This window comes from Sceloporus occidentalis, unplaced genomic scaffold, assembly GCF_023333645.1.
Source record: "Sceloporus occidentalis isolate IW3139 unplaced genomic scaffold, rSceOcc1.0.p SCAF_193, whole genome shotgun sequence".
Classification (NCBI taxonomy): Eukaryota; Metazoa; Chordata; class Lepidosauria; order Squamata; family Phrynosomatidae; genus Sceloporus; species Sceloporus occidentalis.
Window position 1 is genome coordinate 1140950 of NW_028317173.1, and position 21328 is coordinate 1162277.

The 21328-nt window shown below is 39.8% G+C and overlaps 1 protein-coding gene across 1 annotated transcript in view; it reads right to left on the reverse strand.

Annotated features, from left to right (window-relative positions):
- Positions 1-21328, reverse strand: part of CAMTA1 (calmodulin binding transcription activator 1) — a 527355-nt gene that overhangs the window by 111299 nt on the left and 394728 nt on the right. Inside the window, exon 5 of the mRNA XM_089502107.1 lies at positions 7289-7442. Within this exon, the coding sequence (XP_089358233.1) occupies positions 7289-7442 (154 nt within the window). The remainder of the gene's footprint in view (positions 1-7288; positions 7443-21328) is intronic.

The window sequence follows — 21328 nt, forward strand, 5'->3', positions numbered from 1 at the left end:
ATTAGCAGGTCCATTCATCAGGCTTAAAGAAAAAAACAGCAGCCATTTGTGGAGCCGTGTTTGCTGATATTAGTGGCTGTGAGAGAGTGATTGTTTCCCGCGTAATGCATGCAAAGAACTCACTTATAGTAATTCACAGTATGGCTTCATTATTAATACTCTTTGAGACGTATTGATTTCATAAAAAATCTCAATATCAAATATTGTATACCAGGGATAAAAAAGGGAAGTTTTGTGACTTGATTCAAATAATTCTTTAACCTTACAGTGTCTTTTGTTAATTAATACATGAATTTGGTTCAGAGGATCGTTTCCCTAACATAGTCACAGCAGTCTCACATGATCCAGACAACACAATGATGCCTTTTTCTTTACTCCTTGTAGAATTTGTATATCCAGAAATGCAAGGTTGTAATACAGAGTTTAACAAGCCACTCTATCTTGTAGACTTCTGTATTATTCCTGTGTATCTCCTGTATTCCAGAACAGCTCCGGCTGAGATGCTTTGCTGTCTGGTCGACTTTGGGCTGTCCAACATGTAAGCTATTTCATTGCAACTGGTTCTGTTGTCCCTACCCATGCCTGGGAACTCTCCAGGTTTGGCCTGGAGAACTCCATGAGAAGCGCAGACTCTCCTGTTCTCTGGGTGAACACCCGAATCCTCTGGGTCACGGGAGCGAGGTCCTGACTCTACCCTCTCCCGCCCATTTTTCCCTTAAAATGGGGTATTTCCCACAATGTTGACATCAGCAGGGACCACCCACCAATATTAATGGGGCCACCCATTGATGTCAGTGGGCAGTACTGGCCGCGTTTTGCAAGGGTGGGCTCCAGGTAGCCCAAGCCCACAAGTTCCCAGGTATGTCCCTAGCCTGTCCCTTTGGCTAGTCTTACTCTGTTTTCACTGGTTGTGGTTTCTGGTTGTCATCTGGTGGCCCATTGAAGTTCTCAACGTATGGTAAACATGGGTTGCAAGGTGGAGAACTCCATTAGATGTCTAGTGCTTAAAGCAGGTGTGTTAGACTCATCTCAGTACAGACAGTCTGCTGTTGATGGCTTAAACCGTACACCTGATCTATAGAGTATATGTTACCTTGAGTAATACCCATACCTGGGAAGTTACAGGGATAGGTTACCCAGAGCTTCCCCTATTCCAAACGTGTGGCTTCCCAGGCGGCAGCGTAACCAACGAGGGTGGGGCTAGGTGCACAAGGGGTTAACTCTATGAAGGGTGGGGTTAGTCACAACAAAAAAGCATTGCATAGGATTGAGGTGGGAAGGGGAATGGATGGGGATTGGACGTGGTAAAACTGCACTCCCCTTCCATGGAGACAGAGGAGAATGTCCCGGGAAAGCAGTACTTCCCCTGGAGACTCCAGGTTAAACCCAGAGAGTTCTCAGGTTTGCTACTGAACTACTCATGGACCTTTGCTATTTGAGAAGCTAGTTTTCACGGCTTAGAAACCTCGTGAAGATTGAAACACGGAAAGCCGATACAATGTGTGACATAATCCCGGAATGACGCCGCAGATAGCGTCACGCCTCCTTATGCAAAGCACCCAACAGTAGCAAAATGTGTCTGTATTTGTGACAATACTTTTGCTTAACACACACCTCATCTGACATCAGCTCAGACTAGAATCGGCCCTTAGTGTCCGAAGTCTGGCTAAGAAATGAACTCTGGATCTACTGCAGGTGAACCATACCGGAAAAACCCGGAACTAAGGAAAATTTTATGTAGCTTTCCCTGATCTTTTGCTTCAATTAACAAACACCTACTGACAATATAAACATGTCCCAAACAGCAGGAGTTCCCCTTTAAGACGAAGAACCAGGCTGCATCTTCACCCAGGGCAAATTGTGTAGGTACATCTCTTCTAGGTGGTAAAATCAAGTCCTACAGTAGCGCCGTTATAAATACATCGTTGCTTTACCGGCAGAAAAAACATGCAGACAGTAAGACGCTACCCTGTGAGGTCAGCAGACAGCATTTCTGGGGGTCACTACTGTTTATATCACATTTATTGTTTTCCGGATTTCATGAATATAAATGATTTGCCTATGGCTGCCGATACATATACGTTTCTGAAAACGACATGCTCAAAATTCTAGTGCCATAAAATATTTAGACAGTGTACGTACTAGTCGACTGGGCTGATATTGTTCATTGCTTGTGTAGCCAAAACATAATTCGGCACAATACGGTAGAATCATTTTTTCTTTCTTCTACACATACATGTAAGTAAGGACAGATAATAAATATATCAAGCTTCAAAGACAGGGAATGAGATTTCATACACTGTTCTGGTCGTTTTATTGGCAAGCCAATAAAATGATATCCAATTTATTATCCCCAATGGCCTCTGTGATCTACGGCAGCTATAGAGTACAGCGCTTCCCCAAGAGAATGAATGGAATGGCAGAAGAGCAAATTCCATATTAATTCCGAGACACAGATCTACCTGCCGCCGGTCCGCTTAAAGTGACAGTCATTTCGTATAACAAACAGGTGCTGTATTGAAGATCAGCGAGGATCGGTACTCTAGGGGACCTTTGGGTACGAACATGGCAGGGCCCTCTTCCCGTAAGCGCTAACAATGAACATATTTAAGCCGTATTTCACAGTAATTCCGGTAGAATGTTCTAAATGTCAAGCAATTGCCTTGGCAACAAATGGAACATTCCCATCGATTGCTCTGCATTTAACTCTTTATGTCTCAGAATTTCTCTTTATATATATATATATATATACGGCCTACTGGTGATTATGCGCTGGAGAGGGAGTTTGCAAATATGCTATTTTCAGTGGTCTATTTAACTTTGGTGCTGCCCTGGGCCTGACCCTCCAAGGTCGCCAAATTCACTACAGGGTGCCGGAGGCTGTGCAGTAATGTAGTGTATGGAGGCTGTGCAGTAATGCAGCGTATGGAGGCTGTGCAGTAATGCAGCGTATGGAGGCTGTGCAGTAATGCAGTGTATGGAGGCTGTGCAGTAATGCAGTGTATGGAGGCTGTGCAGTAATGCAGCGTATGGAGGCTGTGCAGTAATGCAGTGTATGGAGGCTGTGCAGTAATGCAGCGTATGGAGGCTGTGCAGTAATGCAGCGTATGGAGGCTGTGCAGTACCGCAGTGTATGGAGGCTGTGCAGTACCGCAGTTTGTGGAGGCTGTGCAGTAATGCAGCATATGGAGGCTGTGCAGTAAGGCAGTGTATGGAGGCTGTGCAGTAATGCAGTTTGTGGAGGCTGTGCAGTAATGCAGTGTATGGAGGCTGTGCAGTAATGCAGTTTGTGGAGGCTGTGCAGTAATGCAGTGTATGGAGGCTGTGCAGTAATGCAGTGTATGGAGGCTGTGCAGTAATGCAGTTTGTGGAGGCTGTGCAGTAATGCAGTGTATGGAGGCTGTGCAGTAATGCAGCGTATGGAGGCTGTGCAGTAAGGCAGTGTATGGAGGCTGTGCAGTAATGCAGCGTATGGAGGCTGTGCAGTAAGGCAGTGTATGGAGGCTGTGCAGTAATGCAGTTTGTGGAGGCTGTGCAGTAATGCAGTGTATGGAGGCTGTGCAGTAATGCAGTTTGTGGAGGCTGTGCAGTAATGCAGCGTATGGAGGCTGTGCAGTAAGGCAGTGTATGGAGGCTGTGCAGTAATGCAGTTTGTGGAGGCTGTGCAGTAATGCAGTTTGTGGAGGCTGTGCAGTAATGCAGCGTATGGAGGCTGTGCAGTAATGCAGTGTATGGAGGCTGTGCAGTATTGTTGTATACTGGTGTAATGTGTTGCTCTGTTGTCTGGCACACAAAAAGTTAAACATACATCAGAGGTGAGAGCAATTACTTCACACGCACACGTGCTGTGATCATATTAAATAATTCACAGTCGTCGAAATGTTAACAGTTTGTTTTGAGCCGTTTTAAAGACGGAAATCAATTGCTTGGCTGTTAGAAAACATCTCCTATGGGTATCAGAAATAAAATGACGCTCTCTGTGATCTCGGTACCCAACGTACAAAACAAGTGTCATGGCAGCTTTATGCTAATAGCTACATAACGGAGGGCCTTTAATACTCAGATTGTAAGCTCTGTGGGGCTCGCATGTGTGTCTATTGTCGCCCCTGTAATTATCAAATCTAACCTAGATGGAAATCTTTACAATAATGAGTACAGCTGCAGGCATTATATACGTATTTACAAAAAATAACGCAGCTGCAATATTTGTACTTTTGAGTGGCACACGAGTGGTGCAGAAAAGGCCAAAATCTGCTGATCTGCTGGGTTTTAAGTATTTTTACTCAGTTGACGATTCTTTAGAACCAATGACCACGTTCAGTTCACGGAATTTCCTACTTTAAAGTGTCACATTCTCATCCAACAATTAGCACTCGTGTTTGAGTGACAGGGGCCCCCCTGGACGGTTAGGAAGGGGGAACATGACTGCTGGCCCTTTGACCGGGGTCAGTAGTTCATGGTCCGGTCACAGGTGTGGGTAGCAACATTGTTGCTATAATGTTCTTTGGTGTATAAGGGTGGGCTTACCGGAGCAGGGTTTCAGTCATTCCTGACACTCTGTACGAGCTTCCCTCCCGCCCTCCCCTTCTATCTATGTGTTCTGTATTTTTTCCTGTGCCGGTGTTGGTTTCTTTTATTCTCTTTTAGTCACAGCGGGAAGTCTCGGCCAGCACCTTTTATGTGGAATATCCAGTGGATGGAGAAGGCTTGGGGAGACGAGTTCTGTGGAGGCTGACGGTACCCAGAACGAGAGCTCTTGGTAAAGTGTTGGGTTATCTGCCTGTCGGTAACACGACAGCTGGCAGGATGGTTATGTTTATGTATGGTTATGATGTGCTGGTTCATGACGTTAATAAAGCTGTGGCAACGCCCTTACCCACAATTGTTGTGTTGTGTAATTTTTGGGTGGGATGGGGGTTGTTTTGTGCCATATTAGGCCCTGTGGTCTTGGTTTAAGCAGTCAAGGACCTCCCTATCGTGGAAAGACCTGGTGGCAGGTAAGCAAAACTATTATGTTGAAATGACAAACACATCTGTTACGGAGCAGGGAAATTAGGAAAAATCAGTAAGTCAGCTGTGAATGTTTTGGAAGAACATGGTTTATGTAAAGTAAGACGAGGCCAATATACCTTCTGCCAAATGTGTTGTATGATAGAGTCTGGGAACATCTCGAATGCCTTTTTGGATATCATAGTAACTCTGTTTTCCCAGAATATGCTAAACTGTGTACGCCATGTGAATGCCAAGAGTGATTCTTTTTTTTTTTTTTTACATTTTCCTCCCTGGGTATAGAAAAAAAACTACAAATATGCAATATTTTAAAAACATTCTTTTTTTCAGGGCCCCTAAAGATATGGCACGTATCTGATCCTAATAACATGATGCTTTTTTTTTTTGTCGATCTGAGTATTTTATACTTATATATCTGGCATTCTGTATAATAGAATTTAGTTGTTTAAGGTAAACATTATACTTTTTTTTCTCCTAACATAAACATGGCTGCCAAACATACTGGAGCATGATAAATTAATAAAACTAATTGCAGACAAATTATATTTTGGCAGACAAGACCGTACCGTCAACTAGCAATCTATGGATCTTTATCGCCCCTGCTAATTGCTATACAGAGCTCATATTTAAAATAAATACTATGACATAGACATATGATGTCATTACTTGGCCACTTCCAGAATAATCTGAAATCAGCTGTTTGAAATAAAGAAAAATATAACAGAGACGCAAATTATCTTTCATTTAGGAGAAGCATTGATTGCGCCCAAGCTGTTGATTGTAATGTAACAATGTCTGAATTTGTTGTACTGAAAATGATACAAAGTAGATTATGCTTAGAAAACGGCTTCCAAAAACAGCTCAAAAGTAGAACAAGAGTGAATATCGGTGCGGTCAACACGTTGGAATTACGTTATATGCACCTCTCTGCCCACTGAACCCCCTAAAAACCTAGCTATTATTTCATTCATTAGCAGTAATACCAAGGGAAGGTGGTCTTACTTTTGTGACATTTCTCAGAAAATCGTGTACAAAAAACATTTATGACCAGATGTTTGATTTCAGCCATTGGAGACAGATCATTAGCAGAAAAACAGAAAAAAATTACAAATAATGTGAATTTATCACAGTACAAAAGGCGAAGGGAAGCATTAAAAGATATTAAACATATCAAATATCTTTTAAACATTAAATATATAAAAATATAGGGATTAGCTTCTTGGTTCTTGTGAGTTTTCATGAGAATAGGAAAATTCGGTGCTTTGATAGGAAAAAATTGTGAATTTGTTCTATTTTTTAAACTACAAGTGGGAGGTTTCTTTTATTTCATGCCAATTAAAGCTGTGTGTGGACATAATCATGTATAAACCTGTAACTATATTCTGTTGTTTTTTTAGTGTACTTAGAATGATTAACTTATTCACTGATGACTGCCAAGGTCTGAGACGTTTGACTTTTGAGACATCTTATTTCTGTGCCCTCCTTCCTGACATTCATATGTCTGAAAAAAAAAGCTCAGAAGGAGCTATGCCATAAATCCTGTTTTATTTGTTTCAAAGGGACAGTTTAGTTTACTGTCCCTGACCGCCCTACTAAAGAAGAACGCATATTAAAGTAATCTGTGAGTAACCCTCACTCGCTTTGAGTAATTCAATGGACATTCTTCAAAAATGAAATAAATAAATGAAAGCACGTGAGGTAGAAGCTGCAGCTCTGCAGCTACACTCATCCTCGGAGGTCTCATTATTCTTGCCACTGATTGGCTGCTTATTGTACATTCTCAATAGACCCCTGTCTGCATTGATCACCCCACCAGCATTGGGGCTGACTGACGTTAAGTATATAACGTTCAGGGATCAGCTGAACATATCTCCTGCGCAGAAAATAGCTGAAACATTGGGGAAAGGGACAAATATATATATGGGGGGGGGGAATTCTGCAGAGACCTCTCAGCTATCATGTGCATTAAAGAGCATATGGTGGCTGAAGTATCCCTTTAAGTGCAGGCAGGTCAGACGTAACAGTATTTTCTAGAATGTCACAAGCAATTGGTAAACCTTGGTAATAAAGTCAGCAAAGGCTATACTCCTTGGACTTGAACCTCGTACAGTACGTGCCGTTTGTGCAACTGGGGAATGAGATTTGGGGCATAAATTGGCACGTTAGGCCTGCTGCTAATCTTGTTTTTTTTTGCCTGTTGGCGAACATTCTAATGGATTTTGTCAGCCAAGGAATTCCAAGCAGAAAGTACAGGAAAAGATAAAAAAACATGACTTACACATAGGTCTAAGCTGGCCTATCAGCTCATCCTTTGTCCATTTCGCCCACTCCTTCTTGTCTGTGTTTATAGAGCATAGAATGGGACCGCAAGGCTTCCCGCAATCCTCTATGGCAGGAACATTCAAGTAGTGTACGAGTACAATGTCAGGATTCTGTGAAATAGATAATGTTAGGGTTAGTTGTATAACACGAACTCCAATCGATAATATTTGCAACAATCAGAGAGGTACATATTGGTTAGTCAATGGTAGCTCTAGCTCACAACCACTTTGGGTCAGATCACCTGTTGGGTGATCAAGCATCCCGGCGTGCACAATGGGGGCTGCACACATTACTTTAAAAGGCGCTTCACACCTATGATGTCATATTCTGACACCCCGCAGAGGGCACGGCAGCTGTGGCGGGGGTGGCTGCTCTAGGTGAGCCATAGGCCAGAGGCCATGGTACCAATGAATGTCTTCTTAAATACGAGCCGCCTTTCATGGAACCTCATGAAACGCGTCCTTCATGCCAGAGACTCTCACTGTGGTTGGCCTTTTTATAATATTTACTGAAGTCCGCTGGGCTGAAAGTACAACTCTCCTGCTTTAGCAAATTAATCTCAGTTTTTACCAAACTGGAAAAAATCTATGGTTCCATCAGCTGACTTTATCACAAAATATTTACAGTAAAATGTAGGGATGCCTGTTTATGTTCTGCTCTACACAGAATGACAAAATCTCTTCGGTGAAAAGGACGTTTTATAAATAATTAAGTAGAAATAACAGAACTCAATTTCATATTTTCAAAGAAAATGTTAAAAAAAATGTCCTAAGTTATATATCACCAATAATTATTACCAGCAGCAAAATCTAAATATTCTCTTATAATTGACCAGAAATAGTGTTTTGCCGCAATTAGGTTCCATTGACAGAGGCTTCATCTATACAAACACTAAGTGAATGTTTACTCTTATTAAATGAATCATATAAATAGCAAAGTCCGACAATAATTTCTTCTGGCATGTTTCCATGGAGACTGTACAATAGATAATAAAAAGGAAAGAAAATGCTGTGCCTTTTCCAACACCAATTTATTCAATTTGCCACTCAGATTTTCTATTTTAAAATGTTACAAAATTAATAATGTATTGATATAAATTAAAAAAGAAAACATCTGTTTGGTTAAATTAAAACATTTAGAGTGCTAACACAGACGAGCTGCTGCCAGGAAGTGATTTGAAGGAGCTCACTTATCTAGCTGAATTACTCCACATCTAGAAATGTGTATTAATCTTAAATACGTCACATTTTCCATTTTATAGTGGTACATACTACATGAACCCATGGACTGGTGTCAACATATTAAGATAAGCAAAGTATCCCTGTTAAAACCCCTCCATATACATCTTTGCCTCCAAACAGCTTGTCAGTGCCCCCAATCAGCATGTCTGTGTGATCTTATCCCCAAACATTTTGTCAGCTCCCCTAAACAGCCTGTCTGTGCCATCTTTTCCTTAAACAGCTTGTCTGCGCCATATTTGCCCCAAACAGCGTGTCTGTTTCATCTTTGTCCCCATACAGCTTGTCAGTGTCCCCAAACAGCTTGTATATGACATTTTTGCCCCAAACCACTTATCTGTGCCCCAACCAGCTTACCTGTGTGATCCTTTTCCCTCTAAAAAGCTTACCTTTGCCACCACACAGCTTGTCAGTGCCCCAAACAATGTGTTTATTCAATCTTTGTCACAAAACTGCTTGTCAATGCCCTCAAACAGCCTGCTGTACCATCTTTTCCCCCAAAACAGCTTGTCAGTGCCCCAAGACAGCCTGCCTGTGCAAACCTTTTCCCCAAACAGCTTGTCTGTGGCCTCAAACAGCCTGTCTGTGCTATCTTTCTCTGCAAACAGCGTGTCAATGCCCCAAACAGCTTCTCATGCAATCTTTGCCACCAATCAGCTTGTCAGTGCCCCAAACAGCTTGATTGTTCCATCTTTGCCACCAAACTTGTCAATGCCCCCCAACAGCCTGCATGTGCCATCTTTGCCCCCAAACACACAAAAGCCTATCCATGTACATATACACATTCATGCGCGTATACACCTACACATATACATTTATCTAAACACATACACACACTTATAAATACATTTTCATTCTAACATGCATTAATACATAATCCCTCCCTTACCTCCCTTACCTCCCACTCACCTTTCTCTCTGGCCCTTGCACACCGTGCATGCAGCCTCACTTTTACCGCAGGAGAACAGGAACAGGAAGGAATGCAGTAGGGTCACCTGACCCCACACGAAAAGCGAGGCAGCTCACACAGTGTGTGAACACAAGAGGTAGTAAGATGTGGGAACTTGGCGTGCGGGGAGAGCAGCTTTAAAGGAGGCAACTAGTTGCGAGCCCTGTGGCCGTGATTGCTGAGCCACTGCACTATGGGCTCAATTGACAAAAAACGCAACCCGACCATTGCAGTTTATTTTATTAACCTTAAAACTGCATTCACATAATTTTTGCACAGGATACACAATAAGATTATGAAGTATGATAAAGAAATGATAAAGAAAGAAAATTGGAGACTGACGAGAAGGCAGCTTCTCCAGACTTCCAATGCCGTGGACTAGTTAGTGTACTTTCATGTTCAACGTTAGCTATAAAATCATTATTGTTGTGGTATGGTTATTTATATTTGTCATTTTTATAACCGTACTGGATATATATTTCCATCTTATTTTATGATTTGTGTCTGGGATTGCTTAGCACTGAGTCAGGACCCTGTAGGTATGGTTCTATAAACCTCCTGGGTTAAGATCATTAAATTTATCCACTTAGCTTTTTTCAGTGCCTCTTCCCAGGGCAGAAGTCCACTTGTATTTTGGGAATTTGCTCTTTCTTTGTGGTTACCAATAAGTTAGACTAATAAAATGAAAAGACAAAAAAAAAATAGAAAACTCACTGGGTCATAAACACGTTATAAAAACGATTTATAGACAGGTCTCAGAAGACCTCAAGTATGAACATTTCTGATCCAAAGTGACTTAAGAACAACAAAAAAATAAATAAATAAACAAAGAAAAAATTCAGAGTCAGCAACGTGCCCTTTATTTTATGAATGCCATCTAACAGTTTTATAAACGCTTGATTTAGATGTGACAAGGGCAGCTTTTTTCCCCTGCTCATTGGTAGGCAGTTATATATTTCCTTAATCAGCAACCTTGGCTCTTATCGTCTGGAATGTATGAGTTATATCAAAAGGAAGATAAAAGGATCAGTCGCCATATGAAAGTTTGTTAATATATTGTGGTGGATGGCCGTATGATTAATTGGATTCAAACTTTAACAATTGTAAACCAAAACTGCGCTCACTGAAAAGGTGTTGGGAATATAAATTAAGACGGCCAGGAAGAAGGAGAGCAGATATCTTAAACAATGTAATATCTACTCTGCTACAAGGCTCAGTTATCCTCAAATAAGGATAGCAGATATCTTAAACAATGGAACATTTACTGTGCTGCAATGCTCCAAATTAACCCATAAAGTGTTTCTTTCTCGACCAAATTAGGGGGAAAAAATATAGAACTTTTTGCTCTTTCTTTTGATGCAAATGAAAATTGGATAGTTATACAATTTTTAAGTGTCAATGTGAAAAAATGAGATGCATAATTATATATTATTGATATATAAGAAAAGTATCTGTGCTGTGATTTGAGTATTTTTATTGCTTATCTGCTTATATATATATATTGCATTTAGAAAATTTCTTTATAATGGGAGTTTTCAGAACTACAATCCTAGGGAAATACAAATTATATATATATATATATATATATATATAATTTGTATATATATATATATATATATATATATTTGTATATATATATATATATATATATATATATATTTGTATATATATATATATATATATATATATATATAAAATGTTGAATTTCCTTCTATGTCCCAGAAATAAACCTTAAATTATGTATAATTTTGCATCATTCCTATTTTTTCCAGTGAATCCTTTATTACGGGAAATAACAGGGGTAACTATTTTATTCTTCATATCCTTAAGATAAACACATTTCCATGAACTAGATTGTGATTTTTAAAAATACTCGTTCGATATTGAGTAGAATTCCCCCCCAAGCAACTGGTCTGCAAGAGAGCCTCTCATGGAATTCAATTAGTTCTCCCTTGTTTCATGCCATAGCGCAAATTGTGTTGACTATCTTACTCTGTAAATTAGTCCACGAAAAGTGTTTATTTAGTAGAACTGACCTAATATCTGCAGAACCACGTGAGGCAATTGAATTTCAGTCTGGCCTATTTATGCGGCTCTGTTTCGCCAGGTTTGTTGACTTGGTTCCAAAAACACGGAGTTTGTGAACTATGGAAGCAAATGACACGCCGGATTTATTGAAAGTCAGCCATCAGTAAGTTTATTATAGAAAATGAGATCTAAAGTGATGCACTTGACATTCTGGCAGGACACAGAGGTTAGCGTTTGGATTTGTTTCGTAGGTTTATAAAAATAATTTGGCCACCAGGAACCTGAGCCAACATCCTAGTAAAAGAGACACAATTGATTGAAAGAATAGCCTACATCCGCAATGCAACATTAGAGAGTATCGGAGGGTGTTTGTAACTTTATAAGATACCCCGGTAATTATTTGGCAAGATAAATTAGTTGGGGAACATGGAATATGTGTAAAGGAGACAATAGTTAATGTGTAGTGGCCTCCACATGCTAATAAAAAGGACACTCAAATCGTAAGTACGTTCCTAAAGGGTTAGTAGCATAGTGACGCCATGCTGGACACGTAATGGCCAAAACTGGGAAAATTAATAGTTTGGTGGACATTAAAGGACACAAGCTTAACAAAAGTGTTAAAACCCTTGACGAAGCAGGGGATTTGTCCATGAGCCAAGAAAGGCTTTGTATTTTATCTGTCATAGACTCACACCAGCCAGACCTGTAGAGTTTGAATTTAAGATGCTGGTAGCTCAGATTAATGATTATTGTGTACCAAATTAGGCTTATTTAGGGTTCAGTTAGGTTTACACAGAAAAAGCTTATACTAGATTTTTTATGTCATTTGGGTCTATTCACTTAAATGTTGCGTGGTCAATTGAGTAGATCCTAACCTTCAAACTTAACACCAGTCGCATGTCCTGCTAATATTCACAAAAAACAGATTCACTGATGTTTGCGAGGGCATGCAAGGGCCCGCAACTTTAATTTTTAAGCAAGTTCATGGTTAACAAAGGGATGCAATATCTCTATTTAAAAATAGACACAAGCTAGAAGAAAAAATCATTTAAAGCCATTATAACACGACAAAGAACAGATTACGTTGAATTGAAAGCAGATATTACTAAGGATAGTTAATGTGGCCGCAAAACGTATTTAGGCAGGAAAAGGGCTTTCAATAAGTTTTTAATGAACAAAAAAACTAAAATCCCTTCAAATGATTGAATATATTTGTGTTACAAATATTACAAATATTACAAATACTATGAAACTACACTTCTGCAAATGGTTACTCTTCGAAAACCAAGATACTGCATTGCCACAAGAAATGTGTCCTTTAATCGCTTACGGCATTTTGATTCATGGTTATTTCCGAAGGCAGCACAAAGTCGTGTATTTTTTGTTCTCCAAGGATAGAGTGCTCTTCGGATAAATGACAAGAAGAGATTGAAAACTTTTAAGGAAGACTGTGTTGCCTTCCAATTGTTAAACAACAATATATATATATATCTGAAAATATAAAATAAAATATATTAAGGAATAATGGCACTGAAAGAGATTTTTTTATAAAAAAATAAAACAGTGTCCCTGTATTTAAAAAAAAGTCCTTATACAACACAATTTATTCCTTAGTAACTAACGTATAACTTAAACATACATCCCCTAACATAAAATTTGAAGCTAGATAATCAAATGTAATTGTCATGCCACATTCCTAAAACATATTTTGGTTCTTTTCCAAGTTGTTATAGACATGTCGATAAATCTTCTTAGAGAATATTAAGCGATAATAAATTTTAGTTTTGAATATAATATCGAGTTTTGAACTGTAGGTTGCCTTGTACGGCATAACCACGGACAGGCTAAGCCAGAAACCGTTTTTTGGGGAGTAACTTGCCCGTCGATTATTGGTTAGTGTTGTTTTCCTTTCTGCGAGCCAAGTTGAAACCAACTGAAGCCCGGTTGCCTTACTCACTGCTATCTGTCTGAGCTGACGTAGCAGGTAGCCACTGTCAAATTCACAGCATGTTGTTTATTCATACTGTGCATTCGCAGAAGTGGCCATTATTGGCCATTCCTGCCTTTTAAGAACAATCCTGATTGAATCTGTGATGTAAGCACTCACGTTCCAAATTGGGATTGTCCCTTTAAAGCCCCAGTTTTCTGTCCGTGGACCTCACAGATGCCCTACTGGATGAATGAGAAACGATTCCCACAGAAACTCCCCCAAATCTTGTGGAAAGCCGCGCCAGAAGAGTGGAAGCTGTTATAGCTGCAAAGGGGGGGACCAACTACATATTAATGTCTGTGTATTAAGAATACAAAGCTGGTATGATGGTCAGGTGTCCCAATACTTTTGTCCATATTGTATGTATATATATATATATATATATATATATACCGGTAAATGCTCAAAACTCCAAAATGATGAAAACATCTGGCACTTTGTCCTGGCTGTCGTTCCTGAATGATATTGCTCCAGCGATTCCTGTTTAGAATCGTTGAAATGTCCTGCTATGTATTTAAACGTAAAAAAAAAGCTGCATGCTGCAGGGACATTGCAGTCAATCAAATGCTGTCTTGTAAAAAGTGATCTACTGATTGGGTCACAATTGACCTTCATTAGGCAAATAGCCATTTTTGCCCTTATTCTGATGTGCTATTACAGTAAAATATTTGATTAGCTGCAATTTCTCTGCTCAACGACACTTAGTGGTTGCAGAAATATAGCTGTATTTTTGAATAGCTTGTAATTTTGGAAATCAGTTTTTTACCAAATAATTGAATTTCCTCAGCTACGAAATGACTAACTGTCATTACCTCCAAATATAAAAGGAGTGAATTATTGGACGTCCAACTATCTCTATTGAGTTGTCTGAAATGGTAGACATGTGCGGATGTGGATTGCTTTAGTATTGTGTTTTCGCAAAGAAAATTAGCCTGCTACAATGTGGAGCGTTTGTGATACAGTTTGTGTTCCAAACATCAAAATCCTAACGTTCTACTATAGACAATGTATAAAAACATCGGAGGGCTGATTAGACCCTTTCAGTCTGTCCTTTCTTCCTACTGGAAGGACTTGGACCTTAAACAGTCGTTGGTCTCGTCTTAGATTCAAGAGCCATATGCCGATCCCATGCATGTTTAATCCCCTCACTGTATTAGTCTCTGAAAGGAGAGACTTTTTCACTTTGAACATTGTGTCAAAAGATGAAATATTATGATGTCAGATGTAAACTGATGATGGGAGATGCCTATACAATGGGCCTTTTGCTGCAAAGACCTCCACTGCAGCTCTGACTATAAAAACACCCACACTGTTACTCTTACTCACGCTCATTCTCTCATACTCTCACACACTCTCTCACTCACTCTTATGCTCTCTCTCTCTCAGTCTCTCCTACTCACACACTCTTTCACTCACTCATAAACTCAGTCGCACTCTCACACACTCTCACACTCTCTCTAAGTATCTTATACTCTCACACACTCATTCGCTCACACTTACTCATGCTCTCTCTCACACTTTCCCTGTGCGCACTGCGGCCCCCCCCCTAAACATGTCGGCCTAAGCCACAATACGTAACTGGGGTATGGCATGGCAACTTACTGCTACCGATTAACTGATAGCTCAGCTTTAGCTTTGTTATGCCAACAACATTCTATATAAAATAGACATTAAATATGTTCCAGTGCATCCAAACCCTGATTAAAACAACTGACAGTATGTATCACCGAGTCCGTTCAGCTGTACCTGGAATTCCAATCCTCATGCAGCATGATTCTATCACTATAGGACGGATATGTCGATAGAAAAGGCCTGGCAAATAGCTCTAATTATATGGTCGCAGATTCACAGATCAAAGCTCTACGTTGAAAAAGATCAATTTGTTTGATCAGTTTGTGGGCGCCTGCTGCTTCGCGTAGCCGTAATATGCAGAACCCCACAGAGCCAACCGAGAGGCATCAGGAAACAGCCGCAGCCGAAATAGCGAGAGATAAAAGGAGCCGGCGAGACAATTCCATGGCATGTGGAACCAGACGTGACCACGCTCTGGACCACGGCAGGACCCAATGCCTTCAAAAACAAGCAGAGTTCCAGTTAAAAGAACTAAGTTTTTTTTCCTAAAAGGACTGTTGTGATGTAACGTGTGCAGACTAATTAAATGACAGTCTGCCCTGCGTATGATATATACCCATCCTTGTAATTGAAATACATGATTACGTCGGGATATATTGTGACAGATAGGGTTTGAACTTAGTGATGGAACTTCATGAAGGGTATTAATTAGTGTGGCAACGTCTTAATTATTGAACAAATTGTCACCTGCAGACTGTCAGACGAGATGTTTCGAGCAAAAAAACCCTACTTTTCCTGCATTTTCATTATTCGTGGTCAACTTAGGTGCAGCCTAATTTTATTTATAGAATTTTTTTCTTTATAATTAAACTGCATCAAAGGAAAGCAGATGAACGCTTAGTGTGGCCAGGTGGAATAGAATAAGAAGAGATTAAAAAAAGATCTAACAACTACACGTGCGAGAGAATTGGGGGGAAAACACAGATAGCTGTAAGTAGGCTTAAATATTTTAATGTTTCCATGGCAACCAAACAAATGTGAGGGTTTGTACAGAAAATCAAATAAATTCCTTTAATGTTTTACAGTGACGCTAAAGGGAAGATCAGGGGCAAAACCATGGGGTATAACAATTTTCAAACATTTGTTAACCAGAAACATTTTTTTTTATATGTAAATGGATTTTTAATTATGCTTGGTACCTGTCTATGAGTGATCTTTCTCTTTGCGCGGGGGGTTTCCTTAATTTCCTATACAATTGCATTTAAACTGTCCCTCTTACTACCAGGCCATACCCAGCAGCACTCTTTACCTCTCTGCCTTATTCTGTTTTTGGATTTAGCTCTCCAGCTCCCCCTAGAGGCTGCATAGTGCACATTTCTGGAAAATGACACAACGCTGCACATTTTTAATTAATATTTGCTTCCTAATCCTTCAACAAATATATTTAATTTTTTTTTTACAAACTCAATTAGATTATTTCATTGGAAAGAGCCCCCCCCTTGGACTGACAAGGTAGGTAGAGTATGGCTGTTGGTCTAGGTGGGCAATTAAGTGCATGCCAGCGGTGGCCCTATCGGAGATGGAGGTTTAAGTTAGAGGTAAGGGGAGGTTAACTCTTTCCTGCCTGGTTCTTCTAAGGCCGCCATGTTTTCCTAGATGTCCCCCTCTTTCTCTTTGGAATATTGATACATTCCTGTATGTAGTTATTTTTGACGGCTACAATTATTTCCCCCTTGTCATCATTCAATGGCTCAGCTATTGGAGATTGTGCCCGGACAGGCTTGGGCTGGTGGCTCATGGCGCTCGCTGGGTTGGGGCTTTTGTTTTTTCCGTGTCTTAGGCTCAACGGCCAGTGGATTCTTTTAGATTTTACGTTTGTCTTTTAAAAGCCCGTTGGGGAATGCAATAAACTCTGTAAATGACTCCCATAGTTTTTTTGTCATCTATTCCGGAAGGGGGGGGAGAGGTTGATGATCCGTGGCTCTTTAGTGTTTTTTAAATTTTAAAAATGTTTAATTTTCTATGTTTTGAATTTTTTTTTTTGGTTGACTTCTGTATATAACAACCATACAAATATGTCAACTGAATATAAATATTGTTTCAGCACTTAGACCTATTGTAGCAACACAGACGTGCGGAGTAACATATATTGTTACTATGCGGTGCCACAATGCAAAGATTTAGGTCTAGAATTAAAAAATATATATATTTTCGACATATTCATTTGTAGAAACATGAACGCAAGGTGTTAAACTTTCAGGCTTATTTAATAAAATTCTATATACTAATCATTTTTTGCCGTTTTAATTTAAAGCCATGGAATGTTTGTAATGTCAAGCTCTTTAAATTTCTACAAATGGCAATCGTGTATATACGAGGCTTATTTCCTGGCCTAACTAAGCACGCGTTCATGAATGATTTACACTTGGGTGAGCCCTCATGCTGACTACGGCTTTTTATCAGCTCCGGGTTTTGGCAGTGTTACTTAACATTGCAAACATTTTAACTTGAAGATTGCCCTGAGCAACGTCTTTTTGTCAACATACAATTTCACAGTCAGCACACCTGTAATCAAACGCAATGAGCGAATTCCCCCAGCATTTGCTTAATAAGTAAAAAAAAAAAGAGATTTCTTTCACGATATCCAAAACGCGCACTGATTTTCTTGCAGGCAACAGAGACGCGTGTGGTTATTCGCCTTATCGTATATAATATATATCTGTATCTTCCAATCTGCATGTGGACAGTCCACATCTAAGGCACTGAGTCCTAGGAGGCATCATTCCCATCACTCTTAGCGTTTGTAGTGATCGGAAGATGCCATATACCCATCAAAAAAAAAAAAAAACAACCCAAAGAAACAGAATATAACGATTATCTGTCTATGGATCAGAGAGGGTCGGCATCTTCCAGCTCTGGATTAATTTGGGCAAGTTGCCCAGACCTCCATTGTTGCTCTAATCTGGACATCTCTCGATGCTCAGAAGACCAGCGTCGCAAGGCGGTTCTTCGGGCTAAGTGGGCGGACGGTTACGCCCATTGCTGCCTTTGGCCCCACCCCAATACAATGCTTTTGTTTTAGTGGGTGTGATTAGAGGCGAGGCTTTAGCAAAACTAAAGTGGCTTTTTGACCTATACATAATTATTTAAATAACCAAGACATTTAGAAGAAGAATAATGTACTTATACTTAATTTAAAAACACATTTCCTAATGCTTTATCCACATTATTATGACCTTTGGGGCTGTAGAACACTGGGATACACTTATACCCAGCAAACTTCCCAGCAAAAAAGAAAGACAGACATGATTTGATATAAATATGACACGGAGGTCTTTTTGCCACAATTACTCGCTAAAGGCCAAGTTATCAACTAAATGAAAAACACAAAAGCAATGACTAATTATTACACACGCTTTTCTTTGGACGGAAGATTTTCAATTAGTTGAAACGCCAACTAAAAATTAAAATCGCTCAATAATAATTTCATGTATCCAAATAGAAACTGAACAGGATAATGAAAAGCTGTCAGAGCAAGACTGAGATGGGAAGGGTCAGCTTTTCAATTTCTTGTCTATCTATTCTGCGTGATGTAAATGCCGACGCCGGGGCTACTCGCAGATCCTGTGCGATTAGTAATTATTACGCAACAGTCCGGGAAATCTGATAACCCCTGCCCCTTATTTCTAAAACATGATTCAATGGAACACAAGAAGAGGCTATACAATGATCTCAATAAGCTGCGTTGTAGACGATAACGTCGGCTTTGCATTACACAAAAAAATAAAACAATTTTTACAATTGATCTATACACCGTATTAGCAAATCGAAGAGAATGTATGGGTCAAAAGATGTACATATTTATATATATATATATATATATCGCAACACAGCATGTATAGTGTCACGGAGATCACCCTTACCTACACTAGTAGCATACCTCCCAACAGTCCCGATTCCCAGGTACTGTCCTAGGTAGCTGCCTCACTATGCCTTTATTGGAAATAGTGGGGGCGCATGGGCCGGTTGGGGAGATCCCTCTGGACTGTCCTTGTTTTCTTGAGATAGGTCACTTACTGGCGTACATGCGGAGATCTGCTTTCACCCCACTTGGCAGACAAAAAGGTTATAATTCATCTATAATTTAATACATTTAACAGCACCGTGTATGAATGAATGTTTCTGAGTTTTTTTAAGCACTTCTGTGTTATCTTTACATAAGAGCTGTTCTTTAAATGCCAGTGAGTACGGTATCCATATTCACCGACAGCATTCAAAGGGTTAAAAAGCATGCTTACTTGGCATGCATGGACTCTTAGCAAACAAAAAAAACCCAAGTGCCAATATTTTCTTTTTTTTGTAAGATTCCAAAGCACGTTTTCGGAGCGGAATCCTAGGAACTGACAGTAGATGGCAGAAAAGGATTACATCTCGCGTGACCTCTCTATGCTTTTTATAGTTTCCATCTTAAACGCATTGACCAAAATGACATTTTTATTTTACCTTGTTTTTTTTTTCTTTTCTTTTCTTTTCTGAATAGTATTTTTTCAGCTCACTAGTCGCATACCTCATACAACAAGCCCTTCGATAATGCCGCGGTATATACATTAATATCTATAGGGAGAACACAACGGGACACGGATGAAATATGATAGATTCCAATATATTAGCCACCATGGGCACGCAACAGCAATAGGACGCACTCCTCTACGCCGTCATCAATCTTTCATTAATTGTTGATGCAAGCAAGATACCTCCATACAATAATCTGTTCAAAGCAAACGGTGCTCTACATGAGGCCTTTGTGATGGATTAAAGCTTTCACTATTGGAACCGACGTGCAGTTGGGAAAGCGATATTACTTGGGAAGCAATTTTAGAAAGTGTTTTATCCACACGTCCCGTAGACAAGATTTACATCCTCCAATTTTCTTCTCATCCTGAGATCTCCCAAAAATAACTAAACGTAATATACTTTATTAACCATCCACTGGTTATCACGAGTATTGGCGACCACGGCAAGCAACCGTGACGTTCTATTGTTATTGGAGAATTCGGGGTTGTGTTAGTTGGCCGTAAATTAAGTGTTAGATTTCTAAACAGGTTTTACCTATAGGAACAAACAAAAAAAAAGAACATAATTGCTTTTAATATGCAGAACACATTAACACCGGGATCCCTGACATCACTGAGCACTTATTACGGGAAATCATGCACTTCTAATGCACGTGCCCCCCGGCTACTGGGTTCAGGACTCAGGACACCCGCTAATGGAGAAAGCTGCGCGTGCTGACATCAAACTTTTGACAAATACCTATTTTTTGCTCTTGTTTGAAGAAGTGGGGTAAGATGGCTGACATTTCATGATACTTTTTTTGTGTCTTTGCAACCAATAATAGCCATGTTTCCAAGCAAGGTATTAATAATAATAATAATAATAATAATAATAATATGTTATCTGTACTACATGAAAAAATGAAGGGTCAGTGCTAAATAGTGCGCTTTCCAGCAGGTATGGTGACGAAATGTGCCCCTGCCCAGCCACTCACGTGACAATCGCCCTATTGTATCCCTTAAGCTTCATAACGCCCTTAAAGCTTTCCTTCTCTCACAGGTACTCACTTGATCTTAACCAAAATGTCGGAAAGCAACTACTTAATCTTCATAAAGCATTAAAAACAATCTCTAAAAATAATATTCATCTTTATGCAGTTTAATTTATTAACATTTTCTAGACAGGTTATTGTGTCTTTGGGGGCAGTAGGACCCTCTGATACACTCATACCCAGCAAACATTCTGAGCTCCTACAAAACACATCAGGGGATGGAAAGAGGGGCATCGGGAAGGAAAGAGGGAAACTTGACCGGTATCTTTGTAACTAGCTATTCGTAGCAAATAATAAGAAGTAAATTCATCACACAGATATTTTGATCAGGGTTCATCAGGTATGAAGGTCCCTGCTTGTAGAGCTAATATGCATATGTGCTTTAATGCGGGGAATTTCCTAAAGAAGCAAATGTTATGATATCATGTCAGCCCTAGCTAACTCTAATTATCTGACGTGTCAAAAACACGAAGCAATTTGTCTCCATCTAAAAAAGACAGCTGTGAACATTTCAGGATCCGCTGGAACATATTCTGCCAGGAAAATGCAGATGCACAAATAACACAAACTCCCCTAATAATCCTGTGTATATAATCTCTGGGCACGGGAGCTAC